The 17,326-nt window shown below is 37.0% G+C and overlaps 1 protein-coding gene across 2 annotated transcripts in view; it reads right to left on the bottom strand.

The window, feature by feature from the left end:
- Positions 1 to 17,326, bottom strand: part of LOC142549400 (callose synthase 10-like) — a 41,327-nt gene that overhangs the window by 12,442 nt on the left and 11,559 nt on the right. For both annotated transcript variants that reach the window (XM_075658329.1, XM_075658330.1), the window contains 19 exons: positions 17,019 to 17,079; positions 16,844 to 16,925; positions 14,712 to 14,761; positions 12,938 to 13,024; positions 12,786 to 12,871; positions 12,667 to 12,694; positions 11,026 to 11,123; positions 10,833 to 10,914; positions 10,565 to 10,725; positions 10,367 to 10,487; positions 9,440 to 9,537; positions 9,286 to 9,376; positions 9,044 to 9,204; positions 8,846 to 8,955; positions 8,558 to 8,689; positions 8,365 to 8,433; positions 8,123 to 8,294; positions 6,976 to 7,093; positions 5,998 to 6,117 (listed from right to left, as the gene is read on the bottom strand). In XM_075658329.1, the coding sequence (XP_075514444.1) occupies positions 5,998 to 6,117; positions 6,976 to 7,093; positions 8,123 to 8,294; positions 8,365 to 8,433; positions 8,558 to 8,689; positions 8,846 to 8,955; positions 9,044 to 9,204; positions 9,286 to 9,376; positions 9,440 to 9,537; positions 10,367 to 10,487; positions 10,565 to 10,725; positions 10,833 to 10,914; positions 11,026 to 11,123; positions 12,667 to 12,694; positions 12,786 to 12,871; positions 12,938 to 13,024; positions 14,712 to 14,761; positions 16,844 to 16,925; positions 17,019 to 17,079 (1,927 nt within the window). The remainder of the gene's footprint in view (positions 1 to 5,997; positions 6,118 to 6,975; positions 7,094 to 8,122; positions 8,295 to 8,364; positions 8,434 to 8,557; positions 8,690 to 8,845; positions 8,956 to 9,043; positions 9,205 to 9,285; positions 9,377 to 9,439; positions 9,538 to 10,366; positions 10,488 to 10,564; positions 10,726 to 10,832; positions 10,915 to 11,025; positions 11,124 to 12,666; positions 12,695 to 12,785; positions 12,872 to 12,937; positions 13,025 to 14,711; positions 14,762 to 16,843; positions 16,926 to 17,018; positions 17,080 to 17,326) is intronic.

The raw sequence follows: 17,326 nt of genomic DNA, 5'->3' as shown, positions 1-17,326 counted from the left end.
TATCAAGATTCTAAAGAGGATTACTCCTAAAAGACAGGAAATTTTAGAAGAGGTTCAATTAAAAATTTAATTATCAGAGATTGGAGGTGTAGTATCGCCTAACTGTGGGGCAGAGAAAGGGATAACGGAGCATACTTTTCACATTGTATACCACAGAAGAAAGGTTCGTACAAAAGGTGGTAATGACGTCCCATCTGTGGTTGAATTGTCAAGGGCAGACCCACTGAGGCTGGAGGAACAAACATTGGGTGGTGGAGGTTTCGGTGAGTGTGAGGACCAAATGCAGAACGAGGATATTGTAGACAATTTCGGCGAAAGCTCAGAATCATTTGTGATCGGCAGTCCAGTTACTTCCGATATCTCAAAGTCTACGGGTTTGGGTATGGAAGACATACGAGGTCTTTTTGCATTATCTCATGTTTCTCAACATTTGCGAATACCGGGCTACGAGGGGACTTTGAATCCTAAAGTGGGAGAGCTTCTTCATTCTTGTCAAAATTTACCTCTAAAACAATCTTTTTTTCTTAATTTTACATTTCCTTCGCCTTTTCCTGTGTTGGGCATGTCCCGGGGATTATCAGGGGAGGGTGAAGAATCATTGATGGGTGAAAAGCCAAGTCAATTGGTGTGCAACCATTCCGAGGATGAGAAGGATAGGGTGTTTCAAGGGAATATAGCGGAATCGTTGGTGAGGTTAACATGTTTGAATGGTAGTGAGGATTGCTTGTCGAGATTGACATTGGGGATTGAGAAGAGGCCTTTAGTGAATGAAGTAGTTATGCGTCGAGATCCAAAAAAATTAGGGAGTTAAGGAGGTTGACTTTTGAGATCAATTATGAGAAAGGATTGTCGCAGCGGGATTTCGAAGTGGTTAAATAAATATTTGCTCCTGGAATATCAGGGGAGGAGGGTTGGGTACACGCAGGGGACTAATTAGAGTTTTGCGAAAAAGAAACCGAATATTATTGCTCTTCGAGAAATTAATAGGGAATCGGTGGATAGGAGATTTATTGCAAGTCTGTGGAAGTCCAGGTTTGTTGATTGGTTATTACTATCTGCTATTGGCAGCACTGGAAAATAAAAAGTGGCATTTGGATGAGCAAAAATAAGAGGGAGAGAGGTCAGAAGAGCTAGCAATTGAGAGAAAGAAGATCAAATGTGCAATAGAAGAGCTAGCATGCCGAAGAAATTATATTGATAATCAAAAGGCAAAAGTAAAATGGTTGAGTGAAGGGAATCGTAACACAAAATTCTTTCATTCATTATTAAATCATCGCAGGAGCATATCAACTATTGAAATTGGAGGTCGTGGATGGGTAGAATCGTCAGACAGTGAGTAGATTGAGTTGACCATAATAGAGTTTTTCAAAAAACTATACCGTGATGCTGGGGAGATGGGGAATAGAAGGAGTGGAATCGTGTTCAATCGATGGTGAGGATTTAGTTGAGTAGGAGAGACCTTTTACAGAGGCTGAGATTAAAAAAACGGTGTTTGAGAATGGTGAGGGAAAAGCCTCATGCCCAGATGGCTTTACAATGGCATTTACTCATGAGTGTTGGGTTAAAGGTGATCTAATGAAGGTTTTTGATGAATTCTTGGGGGATGTTATAAATGGTATTATCAATGAGACGTACATTTCATACCGAAGAAACAAGATTCAGTCAAGGTAAAAGATTTTAGGTCAATCAGCCTGACAACAAGTTTGTACAAGATTATTGCCAAGGTCCTAGCAAGTAGATTGAAGAAAGTTTTACCCACTATATAAAAAATCAAAGTGATTTTATAAAAAGAAGACAGATTCTTGATTGTTGTCTTATAGCTAATGAATGAGGTGGTGGAGGAGGTGAAGGTATGGGCTTTTTAAGTCGACTTCGAGAAGCGTATGATAATGTAGATTGGGGTTTTTAGGATCATGTTCCATTGAAAAAGGAGTTTGGAGTGAGATGGCGTAAGTAGATTCGGAGTTGTGTTTCTACTGTTTCATTCTCAATTCTTATTAATGGAAGGCCCAGAGGTAAATTTAAGGGCGAGAAAGGACAGGTTATCCACTTTCACCTTTCCTCTTTAATTTGGTAGTAGAAGTGCTGGGTAGATTCATTGATAAGGTTAAGGCATTGAATCTCATTCGGGGTTTGGAAGTGGGAAGAGAGCGAGTAGAGATGCCACACATTCAGTTTGCGGATGACTCCGTACTTTGTCAAAAAAGCAAGTCATTTGAGATTTCTGGTAGAGGTCTTAAACGCTTTCTGTCAGATGTCAGAATTAAAGATCAACAAGGAAAAAAGTGCCCTGTTAGGCATTAACTGTGGCGAAGAAGAGGTTCATTTAGCTCGAGAAATTGTTTGTAGGAAGAAAGCTGGCCAATAACATATCTGGGGGGTTCCACTGAGCGGAAACCGGATGAAAATTTCGTTTTGAGAACCTGTTTTGTCTAAAATGGCTAAGAAATTGGCAAGTTGGAAGAAAGCATTTATGTCTGGTGTGAAAGATTCACTGTAATTTTTGTGGTGTTGAATGAGCTACCAATGTATTCCATGTCACTATTTAGGGTCCCAAAGGGTATAGCAGAGATTATGGAAAAAATTATGAGAGATTTTTTATGGGATGGAGCTGATGAAGATTCACATTGTCATATGGTAGCATGGGAGTTAGTCTGTAAACCGAAAGCAAGGGAAGGTTGGGGTATTGGCAAAATTTGTCTAAGGGATAGGGCTCTGTTGGGGAAGTGGTGGTGAAGGTGCTATGATGAGAAAGAGACGCTATGGAAGAAAATTATTGTGAGCAAATACAGGTTACATGACAACGGTTGGGACGCAGGTCTAGCGAGATATGGTATTTTTCGAAGTCCGTAGAAGTTTATTTCAAGAATTTATCCGGCATTTCATCGGTCTATGAGGGTGGTAGTTAGACGGGGAAATAGGTTAAGGTTTTGGGAGGAAAGGTGGTGGAGGTTTCTTCCTTTAAGGATCTTTATCCAACTTTATTCCAATTTTCATCGATTCACAACGACACTATTTCTAATTTTGTCTCGATGGAGGAATATTGTTCCACTTCTTTTTTTTTTTATCCGAAACTATATTTTATTGATAGATAAAATTTTACAAAAAGAAAGTGGATGAGTAGTCCGCACAAACGATTACAAGCACAACTTGAGGATGACTACCCTACTATTGTCATGCCCTTACAAATTTTCAATCCCTAATCAAATCTGAAACCGATAAATGATTAAAATCTTTAACAATAGTTGTCCAACTAGCAACCCTGAACTTGATCTTCTCCCAAACTTGGTTCACTTCCTTCGAGACGTCTGCGAATATTCTATTATTTCTCTCCAACTAGATAGACCAGAACGTACAGTGTATGACCACATACCAGAAAGTCCTCATTTTTCTGTCTGAAGTTCCTCCCGGCTCCGTAACGAACAAATCTGCTGCCCTCCTCAGAAATACCCAGTCGAAACCCATTTCTAACAGAATTTTTGTCAAACCCATTATCTTGAAGACCATATATGCTTGTTATAACATTTTTCCACAACGGCTCCCTCTCCACTGACCCTCTCCACCATCATTTCCCCAACAATGCTCTATTTCTGAAGCCAATATTCCCCAGTCCCAGTCCTCCCCTATTCTTCGGTATGCTCACATGTGCCCACCCAACAACATGACAATGCGTGTCACCGTCTGCCCCATCCCACAAAAAAACCCTCATCATCTTTTCCATCTTTTTCTCCGCTCGTCGTGGAATTCTAAATAAGGACATGAAATAGGATGGCATCGCGCTCAACACTGACTGTATCAACGTTAGCCTACCACCCCCGGATAGAAATGCCTTTTTCCATGAAGATAATTTTCTTGACATTTTTGATAAAACTGGTTCCCAAAAATTTAATTTCGTGGGGTGACCTCCCAATGGAACCCCCAAGTACTTGATTGGCCAAATATCTTTTTTGCATCCAATTGCCTGTGCCAAAGCATCAATTGCATCTTCCGGATAATTAATACCCAACACAACACTTTTTTCCAAATTAATTTTCAATCCCGATGTAAGCCCAAAACAAGTAAGTATATCCATTAATGCCATTATATGCCTCTCTGTCTGAACCATAAACCAAATATCATCCGCAAACTGAATATGCGAGATTTCCAATTTCCTCCTTCCTATCTCGAGTCCTCTGACCTCATTCAAACCCTTGGCCTTATCTACCAATCTTCCCAAAGCATCAACTACTAAGTTAAAAAGAAAAGGGAATAATGAATCCCCCTGCCGAAGTCCTCTCTCCCTTTTGAATTTTCCCCTCGGCCTTCCGTTAATGAAGATCGAGAAAGAGACATTGGAAACACTGCCCATCATCCACCTCCTCCATTTTCACCAAATCCTTTCATTTGCAACACATAATCCAGAAATCTCCAGTCGACATTATTATATGCTTTTTCCAAATCAACTTTAAGGACCCAGCCTTTCTTCTTCTGTTTCCTTCGACATTCCTCAACCACCTCATTCGCGATGAGACAGCAATCTAGGATCTGTCTTCCCTTAATAAAAGCACACTGGTTTTCCGCGATTGTACTTGCCAAAACTTTTTCAATCTATTAATCAAGACTTTAGCCAAAATCTTATACAAGCTCGTCGTCAAACTAATCGGTCTAAAATCCTTCACCTTGAGCGTTTCTTGTTTCTTTGGAATTAGACAGATGTAAGTTTCGTTAGTGAATCCATTAACCACTCCTCCCTCATAAAATTCAGCAAACACTTTCAAAAGAGCTGCTTTTACCGTATCCCAGTTTTGTTGGAAAAAAGCCAAAGTAAATCCATCCGGCCCCCGTGCTTTCTTTCCGAACTGAGTTCTTTGTTAGGATCTTTAGAGAGTGTCAGATTGGTTGACGGGGTTGAAGATAGAAAGGTTTGGGATGGGGATCCTTCACGAGTTTTCTCAGTCAAATCATTCTACGAGTCTTTCTTTCCGATTAGGGATTTTCCTTTATTTTCGTTCTTTAATGCCATTTGGAAAAGTCCAATCCCATCAAAAGTTCCAGTATTCTCGTGGGTTGCAGTGTTGTGTAAACTGTCCACTTGTGAGATGATGCAAAAAAAATGATTTTCGTGTGCTCTATGTCCTAATTGGTGTGTTATGTGCCAGAAGGAGGTGGAGAATCAGAATCATATACTTATTTAGTGTTCTTTCACGGGCATTCTTTGTTTCAAAGGTTCAAAGCTTTGGAGTAAATAAATTTGGTATGTGTGGTTCCAAGATCATTGCCCGACCTTTTTGAGGCAAATCTTGGACGCGATCCAGGTAAGAGGGGTAGATATTTTTGGACATTAACAGTACACTGTATTTGCTGCTCAGTATGGTTGGAGCGGAATAGACGGATTTTTGAAGGTTCAGAAAACTCGACTGAAGATATTTGGGAAAAAATTAAGATTTGTGCATCTAGTTGGAAAGTAAAGCATATATATTTTAAGAACTTCTCGATTTCAGATTTAGTTAGAAGTTGGAGTTATATTTGTGTTTTAGTTGACAAGGATTTTTCTTGTACTTTTCGTCGCAGTGCGGATCTCTTGTCCGTCCTTTGTAATTTGTGTTTCTATTTAATGAATATTTTCCTATCAAAAAAAATTGCGCCAACATCAGGTATAGTTTTTTATGCAAAAATTTGGTAAGATATGATTTTATTTTCTGGTTTGTTGGGATTTATTTTCTGATTCTTTTCCTAGTTAATTGAACACTTTGTATTGTTACTCAGTCCATATAGCCGCCAAAAACATTTGTCAAAACCACAGTCAAGCATCAAGTATAATTGACAGACATTGTCCCAGTTTCCAAACATACCATATAAGCGCAATCTTTTACTTATTGAGCCATCCAATTATCAAAAACAAAATCAAGTTTCTCAGATAATGGCCGTCCATTAAAACAAATAAAAAATCCAAATAGCATGCATATCTTGTACTAAACATATAAAGGGTAATTTGCTCAATTTCACAAGAAAATCAACCTGATTCATGTCAATAGTTTGAACAGCTTCTCCACGTGTGAAAATTATTGCATGGTTTTGATTCTCAGGTTTCCCTTCTCCCAGCTTAGGATCCCCAGGAAGTTTAATAGAAAAAATTTCCTGCCCATCAAGAGGTGTGTTGAAACAAATAACAGCATAAATCAAGGCTAATATCAAGCCAGCAGTAATGCGAGTAACAGGTGTCAATCCATAGAAAGCATGCTATCCAGTAATGTTTCTAAAATCAAAAGTTCAAACACAGAATATACTAAAGATGTACATTGATTTCATCATGTGCAATATGATAAGATGTAGTAGTTCAAATGGTTCAGATCACAAAATGAGTTTTATAAATATATGATATTGCTACACAGAAATATGTAGAAACATAGGGACTGCAAACCTACTTGCTCATATCTCCTAACCATAACAAAGGTGAAAATGGAAACAAGCAGTTTGTTCTTCTCCATTCTTTTCTTTTTTTTTTTTGAAACGAAAATTTTATTAGAATAATGGAAAAAGTTGCAAAAAAGCGGATGAGAAATCGGCAAAACATCCCACCAACGACTAATACACTGTCGTCAGCTGTAAATAAATTTTCGATCTCTAACTAGATCTGATATAAAAAGGTGATTAAAGTCTGACAACTTTATCGTCCAAATGGCAACTCTGAATTTGATCTTCTCCATTCAGACTGTAACTTTGTTTTGGACATCACACTTTTCTAAATCTGGTTTAAGCCATCATACACGAGAACAATTAAGAATTATTTCATCAAGCTCTCCGAATGCATGCACACTCTTAAGGTCTCGTCCAAGATATCACTCGGTGTAAATACCGACTTTCTTAGAGAGGATCATTAATTCGTATTTTGTTCAAGGAATTGGGTACGTCAAGAAATAGTGATGATTCCATAAATCTCTCAACATCTCTCAAACAAGACACGTATTTCGGAGTATGAGCTCCTAAACCAAATACCTGATCCTTTCCGTTAGCGTCAGCTTTGACAAGCTTAGAATAATATTCCTTTGCCGGCTTTCCCTCAGGTCCGATACTGTCCTCCACATGTATAAAGGCAACACGAAGTGCCTCGTTCCTAATAAAACAAAGACAGTGACAGTCTGCGATTAATTATAAAAGACAAGGTACTCAAGGAAATCTTATGCATTTAAAATTAGACATTCACTTTCAGTTATGTATTTAGTTCTGTTCCTTCCGGCTCACGATGGAAAAATATCACAAGTCTACACCATGTTTTTTGACAACCCCAAATGTCACTGTTTTTTATAGGAAATGATGTTACATTAAATAATTAAAAGCCAATAGTTAAAACAAGCGGATAAGAAATCAACAAGGTAAAAAAGGAAAAACAAAAGAACCGATCATATCAACAACAAATATTGCTCTAATCCCTCACTAAATTTGAGATCGAGAAATTCTTAAACTCCAAATTCTTCCAAATCCAGCCAGATAATCGTGTCACAACACTCTTAGCCAGATAATCGTGTCACAACACTTTTCATCTGACTCTTCTAAATTGTTAATAATCCTTCTATTCCGCTCCAACAAAATGTCAGTGTTACCAAGGCAACAGCCCAATGATACAACAGCAACAAAATGCAATGTGCCGCATATGTGACTACTGTCTTTTTTTTTATAAGAAACTAGATTTTATTAATAGATAAAGTTTTACAATACTAGCGGATGAGTAATCCGCATGCATATGTGACTACTGTCAGTTATGCATTTTTCACCCCATGCTAAAAGAAAATACTCTGTCAAATTTCCCATATTCTAGTTAGTCTCAGGTTTTTCATTTTGCATCAACTTGACTTGAGGAAAAAGGAAGCATAAAGTTGGAACAAAAATTTTACTCAGGTTTACAAACTTAGAAGCAACGAAACACAAGCATCCCAGGATCAGAGTTCAGAAAATCCTACACAGGAGATTAACCTAGGGTATTCAGCCATTTCTGAAATCTTTGACACCCCTTTTTACCTGGAAGCTAAAATGAAAGGAAAGTACAGCACGTGTGTGAACTGGAGAAAATTTCAACAAAAACATTTTACAAAAAATGAGATGAAACACATGTCCAAATCGATTGAAACTAACTTCAAAAGCTTACCTCTGCAGAAGCAGTGCAATATCAGTTGCCTCAGGGGCTTTCCGCTGCTTTTGTTGCCCATAAATTTGACATGAAATGACATAAGTGAATTTTATATCAGCTTGAGCACGTGCTTCATGTGACGACTGAAAGCCTTGAGTTGCATAAGAACTTGTCTGAGAAGAGATATCATCTGCACCAGAGAAAGCACATCAGTAAGCACTACAAAATTATTCAATACTAACCACGCTGGAATAATTAACCTCCTCGAGATCTGGTTTCCAAGAAGCTCTGCAGCATCAATGCCCTTCTATAATACATCATACCACGCACTGCATTAAACAGAAGTGGAACTCATAGAATTAAAGAAAATATCAAAAGTTCACTTTCTTAAGTGGCCGTACTTCAGAAAAGTAGCCGAATAAGATTTAAGTGTGAATATATGAATTTGTTTACCTGTCCTAGCTAAAGTTTGTCCCCTGTAAGATGCCCAAAAGCGAAGTTCCAACACGCTAACAGAACTTTCTTGTAGGTCAGCATTTACACTGTCATTTTGGTCAATACGTTCCAAAAAGTTCTCCCATTCATCTAAAAAAAGACGGCAGAAGTTGGAGATGATTAGAAAACTTAAGTCTGGGAAGACCAACTATAAGGAGAAAAATAAAATACAATAAATTATAAAAAAACAGATAGAGAAAACAACTACCTTTGTAATTAGAATCCAAAACATGCGAGAAGAAATACCTGGGAATATCTTTTGGAGATAGAAAAGAGTTGATATCCCATCTTCGTTTTCAACATTCAGCTCAGAGTTACTGTAAAGCACTGTTTCACTGTAATACGGCGTGAAGACACTATCCCAAGCCAATACAGATCAGGAAAAAAATCAGAACGAATCACTGGTCAAACATTAAAATCTTCCAGGACAATATAGTAAATTACCAGAATGGCATCATTTCAGAAACAGGCTTAGCTGGTGGCATGTCCATAAATAACGAATTTGTAAAGAACTCCAACCTTCTTTGTGCTTCAAGGTTCTTGGGTATATTAGCTGCAGAATCCTTCACGGTCAGAAGTAGGTGCAACCTTTTCACCTGCTCCTTCTGTTCCCGAGAAAGACCATTAAAGGCAACCTATCTTTATTAAAGTCAACACTAAGTACAACAAGAACTTTGAAAACTCACAATGTCAGGATCCTTCGGCCATTCTATCCTAGAAAATAGACGGCCCTCATTTCTAGCCCTCAATAATATATTCCACGTATCGAGCTGCTCCCTGGGGAAAATGAAGGGAATTAAAAATTTTACATAAAACCTTATTGACAAAAAAAGGAATCACCTCAAATCACGGGACAGCAGCTCATGGGTAACAATGTCATATAAATCATACATTGCCTTGGCAGCACCTTTTGCAAGTTCAGGAGTTTCGTTGCGCGTCTGAAAAAACAAATTAGTAAAATAGAAATGAAATGGAGGAAAATAACATAATAATCAACTTAATAACAAATATCATTGTCTTTCAAATCACCAAGTTGCAATGAACGAGAATCTAAGAACATGGTAATGTTCTTGAACAATAGATCAAAGTTAGGGAGACATGCACCCGATGACTGGAAATGAACATGTGAGACAAAGTCACATAAAAATGAACTCGGTGAGCCAAAAGAACTAGAAAGAGGGAAAAAAATGAAATAATGAACCTAAGCAGCAGGTATGTCAAAAAAGTTCTGAAATATTACAAGACAGATCTTGAGCTTTTCAAGGAGTTTACTTACTGTAGCAGAAAATTATCAGAAAGGGATGTTCCAATACGCCACATTGTGTGGATTAAGGTCGTTGATCAAAACATGAAGTAATGATAGAAATTCTTGGAACAAACCGAACAAGAATTCATGGAGAATATTTTTTCCACGGTAAGAAATAAAACATTTGTAGATGAAATATATTGTAAGACAGTTCTGATATTCCTCTCTTTTTCTTCCCAATCTTCATTTAATTTGATGCTTTCTACAATAATTGTTAGTCTCTGTTCATATATAATACACCACCTAAGTCTTAAGCCAAAACAGTTCGCATCTGAGAGACGAAGCAATCTCGTCAATTCCTTGGAATCGGAATCTCAGTTCCTTTAGTAAATAATTAACATTTTTTACAATAGGGGAAAAAATTACCAGTAGCCCAGTCAACGCGGTAAACCTTGAAAGCACGGAATCTCAATTCCTTTAGTAAATAATTAACATTTTTTACAATAGGAGAAAAAAATTACCAGTAGCCCAGTCAACGCGGTAAACCTTGAAAGCACCACTGGAAGCTTTTGAAGAAACAAAGTTATGACAAGAGAACCTTCTGATATACTGCTGTTAATCTCACGAAATATCCTTTCAACCCTGGCAAGGAGCGATACTTTCAGGGAATAGTTAAAAAGAAGAGAACAATAAATTTTACCAAGGAAAAAATGTCCTACCAAAGTCGTCCCTCTCCATCAACCAAGGAGTGCAAAATTTTTTCAATACTGAAATAACACTCTTGGACAGCATAAGCCAGGTATTCATCCTTGCATACTCTGTTCCAAAGATCCGCTTGTGTGTCTTTGCAATCCAGAGCTAAATCAATTGCCAATAATATCTGAAAGATTTATTGTTCCAGTGTGACTTTGATATATTGACACAAAACCAAAATCTTATCATAATGATGCCAATTAAGAGATAGAATCCATGTGAAAAAGGCATCACCTTACTACTAAGGAGAAAAAGTGGCCATTGAACTAATTTCAGACTTCCGGTGTTGCTCGGCATAGAAAGTAAATCCATCTCCCTGAAATAATGCGACAGTGAACCAAAGTAGCAAAGGTTTAGCAGCAAAGAAGTTCGGCAAGATATAACAGGAAGCAAATAATATAATAACAATGTGCATGTAACCATTTACCTGTTACTCAAGTAATCTTCTTCACGCAAGCTCTTAATAATTTCATTCCAGAATGGGGAAAATATAGCTGCATAGGTCTTGTTATTATCATGAGAAACCTGGTTATCAACGGTAAAAAATAAATAGCATAAAATTTGACTCGTACAGAACAACAAAGGAATAATATTATACGAGAAAAGGAAATGTAATGTAAATACCTAAAAACGTTATGAGCATGTCACCATTCATGCAGTAGTAACACCGATGCAATAAACTCACATGCATAAATTAGTAATACTACATACTTCTGCTAACAGTATATATATAAAAAGCATAATACAGAGTGCTTCCACACTGGATCAATTAATTCGATTTATGCGAAAGTAGGTATTTGAGATAACCCTAAAAAATACCAAACCATACATTTTACATGAAAACAAATACATAAGGTAATATTCGATAAATACGAAAGCGGTAAAAAAATATACGAAATTAAGTACTACAGTAAACTTAGCAGTCATCGAAAACCATGTGAAGCTTGTGATACCAAGTATTATTGTAAAACAGAACTTTAGCGCCCTTCCAGAAGGAAGACTGAAATTAAACCCGGATTTCAAAACTTCTATCCACATTCCCAAGTATTACAATGTACAGCAGAGAGTCTCCGTTAGGGTCTTAAGGTTATGGGGCTTGATTACTCAAGGGAATGATATCGTTAAGGGCCTCAATGAATTGGGCTTCAGTCACTCGTTAGTCATTAAGAGATTTCTGGAAGTAAAGACTTGGGGAAGGGGAAAAGGAAGTATAACAGATACGAGTTGGTTAGAGTTGAGGGGGAAGTTATTTTCTATTCTCAAGAGCCAATAATAGCGTAAGCTAGGGTTTTACAGCGACAATTCTCTCGGAGTTCCTTCTATTTCATCAGAATACATTAAGTTCATATTCTATTTCGATATCTTTGTGCATTTCCTATTGTGGTCTTAACAGTCTCAAATTCATATGGAATAAATACTGTAATGTGACAACAAAATTATGAAGGAATGAGCTGAATATTTTGTCCCAAGTCAAGGTACTGAAGTAGGAAACTTTCCCCAGAAAGTAGGATTAGTAAAAGAATCTTGGGAGACGAAAGAAAAACGTGGATATATTTAGAAAACCACATAACTGGAAGTACCTCTTTCTTATAGAAAATAAAATCCAACTATATGTGAATACTCACAAATTATAGCAAACTAGTCAAAATAGAATGAATGAATACATTGGAGTGTTCTCACAAATGAAACACACTTCACTTTATTAAAGATGCTTTTAGTTCAAGTTTACTATACAACTATATCAGTTACTCAAATTCCAATAATAGGAAAACTAACGCGACGAAGGAACAAATATTACTCTCAACCAATAGAGCAATGAAACAAAAAAATGTATTGTTATAGAGCTACCATAAATGCAGAAATATGTGGAGAAAGAAGACACTATCAAGTCAACAATTGTAAATGGCCAAATTTGGTACTTCACATCTTCTGGATTGAATTCTAGACAGAGGAAATGCTTAAAGCCAGACAAGAAAAAACAAAATCATCCATCGACGTTGAAACTGGATCCGATGCAAACAAATAACGCATTAAAGTTTGGGAAAAAAGACCAAGAAGAGAATCTGACCTGTGATGCTTGTCCCTCGAAAGGAATCCTGGAAAACATGTTTTTCAGCATCAAAAAGTTATAAACAAAGTATTACCCAGTTTAGCATTTTCAATTACAGATGTGATTTTAAATTTCACCTTTTGATTTTTGGAGATACCATATTCCTCACAAATGCTTCTGGAAAACTTTCAAATCGCTTGTGCACCATTTCAACTGAACGAATCTGCATATGGAACTCTCAGTAAACAACTATGAATCCGCCAGAGCTGGCACATAATCAAAATTGTACCTCCCCTAACCGAGCCCTTGCACCCATCACAGCCCCATAAATTGCAGACAGTAGAGTATACCAGATATGAATATCCATGAGATAAATCTGCATATTCAATGGTCATGGAAGAGAGACTGATCACCAAAACAAGAAATACAACAAGTGATCATCACTATCATAAAAAAACCCAAAAGGTCATAAAATTTATGAAAAAGGCTTGGGACCATGCACGTGCAAATCACAGGAATTTGATTTGCAACTGATGGTGAAAGATTTATGTTGAGTGGAAAAAATAAAGATCAAAGGCTTAGGAAGTAAGAACACAAGGAAATATTTGCAGCACTGTTCAACCAAAGTAACAGAAAACTAAGAATTCATTTTCAGACTAAACAGTATTTACCCAGAGTTGACAAAAGGGGAAATTTCAGTACACTTTACTGCTGGGGCTTCCGTCAGGGATAATTTTGTTTTTTTGATCGGAAACTATAAATTTATTAAAGTAGTAATAATTGAGTTTACAAAGCCAGTGGATGAGCGATCCACAGTCCACCCACTATGTAATGGTGATTGTGGCTAGTTTTCAGGCTGATTGTGATGACAAACCGAAGTAATGGGATGCAATCTTTCTACAAGTTCAATAGTCTGCCAAATAGTTCTACCAAAATGATACTTTCTAAGGTGTCTACACTGATGCTCAGGTGAACTGCGGCATTGATTTGTCTTCCTCTTATGATTCAGTGGATTCATAACAGAGTGATGAGTAATCTTGAGGCTAATTATTGGTAGAAGTGAGCAGCAGATGCGCATAGGCGTGAGAAGATTTTAAACATGGTAGATTTGGTGACGGTACATTTGCGAAAGAACAAATTTCCAGATGGCACTTGAAGAAAGCTCTAGGACGAGAAAATTAGTCCTTCCGGAATTCTCAAAATGATTGGTGATAATAATTACAAAATTGATCGTTCAGTTGAATGAAAACCCAACATTTACAACATCTCTGATATCTTTGAGTACTCTCCACAAGAGTTCTCTTTGCACCAATAAAACTCGAGGACAAGTCTTCTTCGAGATGAATCGATGCATATTTAACAAGTTTTCCTTTCTTATTATTTGTTTCCTTTTTCGTTATTTCTAAAACTATTTTCTCAGTTACCTAATTGCATCAGAACTATTCATAATATGAATACATCCTGTAACTATTTAAGTCGCAACTTTGGTTCAAAACTGTTTCGTTTGAAATACTTGTTCAGTTTGCAACCATGTTCCAAAAATTTTTTAAAAAAAAGTTATTTTATAGATGATTAATGATATTGTGCAGTGATTTTGCTATGCTTGTTGAAAAAAGTATCATAAAATAGATGGTCATTGTGAGAAAATGTTTTCACGCATAAATAGTGCGGTTTCATTGAATAAACAATATTCTAAAAAGGGGATGCCAATCAAATTTTCTCAAAAGATGTTCCCTGAAAAGAAAATTTTTATCTCGAGGTTAAAACTGAATAGAATAAGTCTTACATATTGGTTTATTTATCACACAATTTGAGTTCTAGTCTTTTTTACTGAGATCTGTATACAACAATGAATGATAAAGTTAACATTCACATATGCTCAACTCATATTGCAATCTCCACATTAGATGCCAAGCAATAAAAGTTTACAATATAAGTGGGACAGGTATATGTTTCTCATTAATTGAGCTGTCACATGTATGTTGCAAGGAATTCCTTCACAAAGTAATCAAATCACCTAACTGTAAAATTTGCACACGTGAGAAAGAGGATGAAATACTCACAGCCACAACAGGTGCCCACAAACTAGCGATAGTCAACACATTATGGTTGTCTGCAACAAATACCAAATAAGAGAGTATCAGAGACTGTTAAGTTCACTGTATCTCTACAGGACCAAAAAAGAAGCTTCAACTAAAAAAAATTAGTAAGACATAATTAGATTTAGGACTTGCCCTAAATTTAAGAAAATATTGATTACACATAAGCAGATTTAAAAAAAATACTAAACTAGACTGTCGCGCAACAAGAAAAGCCTCACACCAACCAATATTTTATCAACGAGAAAAAATGAAGGGTAGCTCCTACAAGTGTACAGAATATCAAACCATAGAAAACAACATAAAAGGAAAAAGTGCCTATGAGGAATACAATGAATTTACAAGAAACTTGAGAGGTCAGTGAAACAGCCATTCCAGAAATCACAAACATAGAGACAAATCTTTTTCATGCCAAGCACAAGCACTGCAAGTGTGCATAAAGCACAGCTGAAATATTTAAAAAAGGAATGGTTACATGCTTCATCTCATACATTGAGATTGGGGTTGCTGGAAACCTGATATGTGAAACAATCGGGGTAAATATACAATGCCCCTCTGAAACTGTATTTTATTCCACAAAACTATCAGGTTTGATGAACAACTGGATTGAGTCAGCAACAAAACCAGAGGTACCACAATGGTGATATGCAGTGGCCGGCATCAGAGACCCCACAAAAGAGACCAGTGGAACAGCAGGTCAAACTGCCCCACTTCCTCAGGGGTGGTGCTGCTAACACACATTGGGCAACATAGCGATGAGGAGGCTAGCAAGTGACAGATGATATATTGCTAGGGGCAGAATGGATGGAGTTTGGATGACTGCCAGAGGATCACTGGAGATTAGCAGCATTGCGGTGGATAGAGAGTAATATTTGATGAAGTGGATTAGCAAAAAAAAGGATGGCTTGGTAATGAGGTAGAAATTCTATTGGAAAATGAATAAAGAGGAATGCCCAAGGATACCCATAGGAACGTACTACAGCCACCTGAAGTTGGACTGCACAAAGGTAGTGGAACTACCTGGAAGGAAATGAAGTACCTGTGTGTACTTGATTAAAAAAAAACATGCAAAATCCATAGAGGAGACCACACCGACTGAGAATTGCATAAGATGATTGATGAGGATTAGGTTTTGGAAGGTTGTTTAAAGAATAATAGGTCTTGGAATGGCCTGCAAAGGCAAAAACATGAAATTGATGCCATCAAGACTTTCGCCTAAGCTCACTGCTTTGCATTGCCAATTTTCTAGGGTGTGAAGGTAGTAAAAATATTATCTCAATTGTGTAGAGCTTTGGGCAAATGCAATCACTGACATCACAAAAATTATAGACCCTGGGAATGGGCTGGGATCAATGTTGCCAAGCCAGGATGGCAGGATAGGATAGAGTGGATTTGTTGACCAAAGAGAGACCAAATGATGTTATCAACACCATAATCCATGGACAAATCAATGAAGGTCAGAACTGGAAATACTACGCTTGAAAGTTCAAAAGGGCTCTGATATGCATATATGGGGGTCCAATCTCAAGTCCACGGGTTGAGAGACATATAGATGCCTTAATTGAGTTATTTGAAGACGAATGGGTCGAGTCTTGCAGGGAAAGATAGTTCAGAAAAAAAAAGGATTGAGGTGGATTAACTTAATCAAAGTCCAAAACCTAACAAATCATTAGTTGGCCAAGTCCCATGCCAATAATGTACAAACACGACCAATTGAGGCCAAGTGCTGACCAGAGGGGTTTGTGGGGTTGGCCGTTGGCAATACGCTTGTGATATAGTATGAAAGAAGTTTAACAGGGAGACGTGAAACAAAAACATTGCCTACTCAACTACAATGACAAGCAAAGAAATTTTATTTTCCTCGAAGGTAAATCACCCACTCTGCCAGAAAATGGAAAAAAAAAAAGTAGAAAGTAAGGAAACATGTTTTAACTAATTTGCAACTCTAATGAGGTCTGGTAACTTATTTCATTTCTCGGAAGGCATAAACAGGTGACTTTTAAAAGAAGGCATTGAAATTCTCTGTTTAAGCAGTCATCAACATATGATTAAAAGCAAGTATGCTAGCAGAGAAAATTTAATAAAAACAAACTTACTCTTTGATACAAGATCATTCCATGAATACTGCACTGGTGGTAGATCTACAATTATGTTGGTTGGTTCGACTAGAGGTTTAATCTGCCATGAGAAATTTTTGAACTGATTCTCAGTGAACAAAATCCAGCTAATTTCATTAGTCATAAATACAAAGGAGAGAATTTGATGACTTGCCTGAAGAAAGTAAGTAAAAGTAAATTTGCACAAGAAGATCACCAACCAGAATAACACATAGCTGTGCAGTCGAAAAACAAAAGCGCACAATTAAGATCCGTTAATAACATTTGTGGTGATAAGGCAACAAACACACAAGTGTGTGGACGCATGTCAGCAATGGTCTGAAGATAAGATTTATGATCTGACAAATAACGGAGCTGAAGTTTATCGACAAAACAAGAATTCTTCTGGTCAAGTAAATAAATATTCAGATACATACATACATACATATACATACATACATACATATACATACATATACATAT

This window comes from Primulina tabacum, chromosome 6 (assembly GCF_025594145.1).
Source record: "Primulina tabacum isolate GXHZ01 chromosome 6, ASM2559414v2, whole genome shotgun sequence".
NCBI classification, from domain to species: domain Eukaryota; kingdom Viridiplantae; phylum Streptophyta; class Magnoliopsida; order Lamiales; family Gesneriaceae; genus Primulina; species Primulina tabacum.
This window is presented reverse-complemented; position numbering and strand designations above follow the sequence as displayed.